The sequence below is a fragment of the Cyprinodon variegatus genome, unplaced genomic scaffold (genome assembly GCF_000732505.1).
Source record: "Cyprinodon variegatus isolate N-32 unplaced genomic scaffold, C_variegatus-1.0 Scaffold1596, whole genome shotgun sequence".
NCBI lineage: Eukaryota > Metazoa > Chordata > Actinopteri > Cyprinodontiformes > Cyprinodontidae > Cyprinodon > Cyprinodon variegatus.
The window spans coordinates 31,732-35,249 of NW_015152049.1; the positions used below are offsets into that span (position 1 = coordinate 31,732).

The following is a 3,518-nucleotide window of genomic DNA, read 5'->3' on the forward strand; positions in this document are numbered from 1 at the left end:
ACTAAGTACTTTTTCAAAGTAACGTGCCCAACACTGATTGATGACATTGTTATGGTAATTACATATAATTTAAAGATTTCACATCAAGACTTAATTAAAAGTACATGTCTGTTAATGCTGTAGTATTTTCCTATTTGAAAACTTTAACGATGCCGTATACTTTTATACAGTGTCTGTGCATCAAACTTTAAAAATGTTTGAGTTGTTTTTTTCAATCCATAAAAAATGCGATATATTTCAGCACATAACTTTTTTTCTTTTGAGGAATACAACAAACACCAAAACAACGACAGCATCATCCACTTAATAATGAATTACTACACTAGCATTTCACAGTGAATTTCTATTTCCTCTGCTTTCTATTTTCTAACGTTAGACCCAATATCAATGGCTAATTTAGTCAATAACTTTGAGTCAGTCCCAGATAGCCAGACTAATGTTAGTCTGCAGAATATTCTATAGGATCCATCGGCTATAGATGGATTTATTGGTTAGCTCATCCACTGACTGGGAAATTACCAGTGGAACGTCTTCCTGCAGACAGAAAACTGCTGGTTTCTGCAGCCAAATGCTGCACAGGGAGACATTTCTATGGCGCGTCTCCGTGGGAGTGGGGAGTACCAATATGGCGGCCTGTGGCTTCACTTTTTGGGACCAATCAGCATCCAGTGAATAGAGATCAGACGAACAGACTGATGCAGCTTTAAAGCAGCAGCCGCCCCGATCCGTCCGTAGACCTTCTGCTCATTTCTCCCCTCAGTCTTGAACAGGACCTAAGATTCCTTCACTCCTCCACTTTAGGCGGGAGCTCCTCCATTCAAAGCTCTAACAGGAAGGCAGAGTGAGGGAGCAGCGAGGCGGGGCTTCTTAACGCACCAATGAAGCAGCTGGATGTGCGTTTAAGAAACAAACTGCTGGTCGATGTTTGGATCCATCTCTAGTCTGGAAGGAAAATCCTGTTTTTATTGTTCTTTACAGAAATGTTTGCAGAATCTCGTTTCTCATCCGTTTAGGAAAAATGTCTGTAGAATCATTTTTCTAGCAATTCTTATCAAAGCAGCTCACAATCAGTCAGATCAGTTTATGAACATGTGATGGACTTTGACTAGGACGTTCCAGTCCATCTGTTGTATCTCTGACTGGATCTTTTGGAAGGAGAACCTCCAGCCTGGTCTCAGGTCCTCTTCCATCTATGATGGTTTCTTTGGTTATTTGCTTGATCCTACTTCCCATCACCTTTAACCAGCCTCCATCTCTCTGCCAAACAGCCTCCCCACAGCATGACGCTGCCACCACCTTCTGTGCTGTGATATTTGTGGAAGTAAAGGCCAGATGGTTCATTTAAAGCTTATTTAACGTCTCCTTCACGCCCTGTACGCTTACGTTTCATGCAGGACGGCTACCTGGATGCTGATGAAGTGGCCCAGTGGGTTCTACCAGGAGAGGTCGACCACGCGGACAACGAGGCCAAGCACCTGATCCATGAGACCGACACAGACAAGGTAGACGCGTGATCGCTCAGAAGCTTTGCTAACTGTGGCTAATATAGCTAACACTTCTCAAACCCTGATGGATGTCGGGATCAACCAGACGTAGTTCCTTTACCTTTTAAGGGTTTATTCGTCTCTTTCGCTGTGTTTACATGATGTTGGGTTAGTATCAGTATTTGACAGGAAGTTTTATCTAGAATCTAGATCTAGAATCAAGGTCAAACTTTGACTTTTTTCACCTGAAGTTACTCAAATCTGATTATTATTTTATTTTTTTTGCCCATAAGTGACCTGGATCTGAACAATGCGGATCTGAACAATGAACCCAGGTCATTTGGCTCTCTGGTCCTGAATCCAAATGAATCTAATCTTTTCAAATGCGACCTGTTTCTGAACGGCCAGAACGCCATTAATGCTCAACAAAGTTCACTATTCTGGGTCTCGCTACGCAGAAGCAGAAGGAAAAACAAAGAAAGAAATGAAAGATGCGCTCCAGCCCTGCCATCTATGTTCACACAGATTTGATATTTACTTTACTGACCTCACATTGGAGATATTCACTCCCTGCATTTAACCCCCCCCCTTGGGGAGCAGTGGGCTGCCATTGTGCGGCGCCTGTGGAGCAGAGTGGGGTGTTTATGTTCTTGCTCAGGGACCCAGAGTGGCAGTCTGTGGGAGTGGGGCTCAAACTCAGAGCCTCAGGATTCCAAGCTCTATGCCTGGGGCGCCACTCTCCTATAAAACTTCCCTGACCGGGAATCAAACCCGGTTCCGCAGGGGTGAAAGGTCATGTCCCTGACCCAATCATGCTTCCTTGTTCCTACGGAGCACGCTGGTTTGTGACATCATTGCGTCCTCTGCTGCACAGGCGGGACACTTAAGTTGCATGAATGCAGTTCAGACAGGAGATCGCATACAAGTCAAATATATTTGGAAATGTGAACGCACCACGCAGAAGAAAAGGATTGAATCGAGCATTCAGGCCTGCAGAGTGAACGTAGCCTCAGAGTTTACTCTTAATGATGTAGCTCTACGGTTGAAGTCATTGAACACGTGTTCTGATATCAGACTCTTTCTCCAACGACTCGTTACTTCAATCGGATTCTCCTTAAAAATATGTGATATCAAAGCAACACTAAGTTTAGCCCCCGTTCCTAGACCTGCACCGTCCCTCAGTGTTCTGGTATCAGACCAGTTTGGACCAGCAGAATGAGACGTCCTTTAGTTCCTGGTAAAGATCAGGAACCATTGACGCTCTGGATAAAATCCTCCATCAGTCTGATCAGCTGAGGGTTGGAGCTCAGTCTGACGTAAAGCGGCGCTCTGGGTCACATGACCCATTCAGAGACGGATCAGAGCATCATCTTCACAACAAACCAGCAAAATATTGTAACGACAGGTTTGTTATTTTAAGATTTAACAGAATCTGTAAAGAAATACAGTTTTTTTTTTTTTTTTGTGAATCATTTTCTCCTTGGATTTCTCACCTGGATTGTTTCTGTTGATATTTACACCTAAAAAAAACGGCTTAAGTTTTTGTTTTTCAGGTGGTTTAAAAGTCTGACTCCTTTTTATTTCAAACAATAATTTCCAAAACTGCTAAAGATCTGGAAGTTATCACAGATTAAATTACATATTTTGTCAAACAACATGTTTTAAATAAAGTTTGCACTTTTCTGGACCTGGGACTTTCATTTGTTTACACTGGACTTGACCCGCCCCCCTCCCTGCGGAAAGGAACAGTACTTAATTCTTGTTAAATTGGTTTAATTTCATCACTAATCATCTCCTTTCTGTCTTTCTCTCGCTGTTTGTCATCCCTCCTTTCTCCCGTTTCTCCCAATCATCTGTTGATCAACCAACGATGGATGAAATGCTGTAATCAAACAGGATGAGAAAATCACCAAGAAGGAGATTCTGGCCAATTGGAACATGTTTGTTGGAAGTCAAGCCACCAATTATGGTGAAGATTTAACAAAGAAACACGAGGAACTTTGATGTGCCGTCCATGGGAGGTTCGGGGGGGGG

The 3,518-nt window shown here is 43.0% G+C and overlaps 1 protein-coding gene across 1 annotated transcript in view; it reads left to right on the forward strand.

The window, feature by feature from the left end:
• LOC107104029 (reticulocalbin-1-like) overlaps nt 1-3,518 on the forward strand; it is a 9,614-nt gene extending 6,096 nt beyond the window's left edge. Inside the window, exons 6-7 of the mRNA XM_015403929.1 lie at nt 1,395-1,502; nt 3,381-3,518. Coding sequence (XP_015259415.1) covers nt 1,395-1,502; nt 3,381-3,488 — 216 coding nt within the window. The 3' untranslated portion in view covers nt 3,489-3,518. The remainder of the gene's footprint in view (nt 1-1,394; nt 1,503-3,380) is intronic.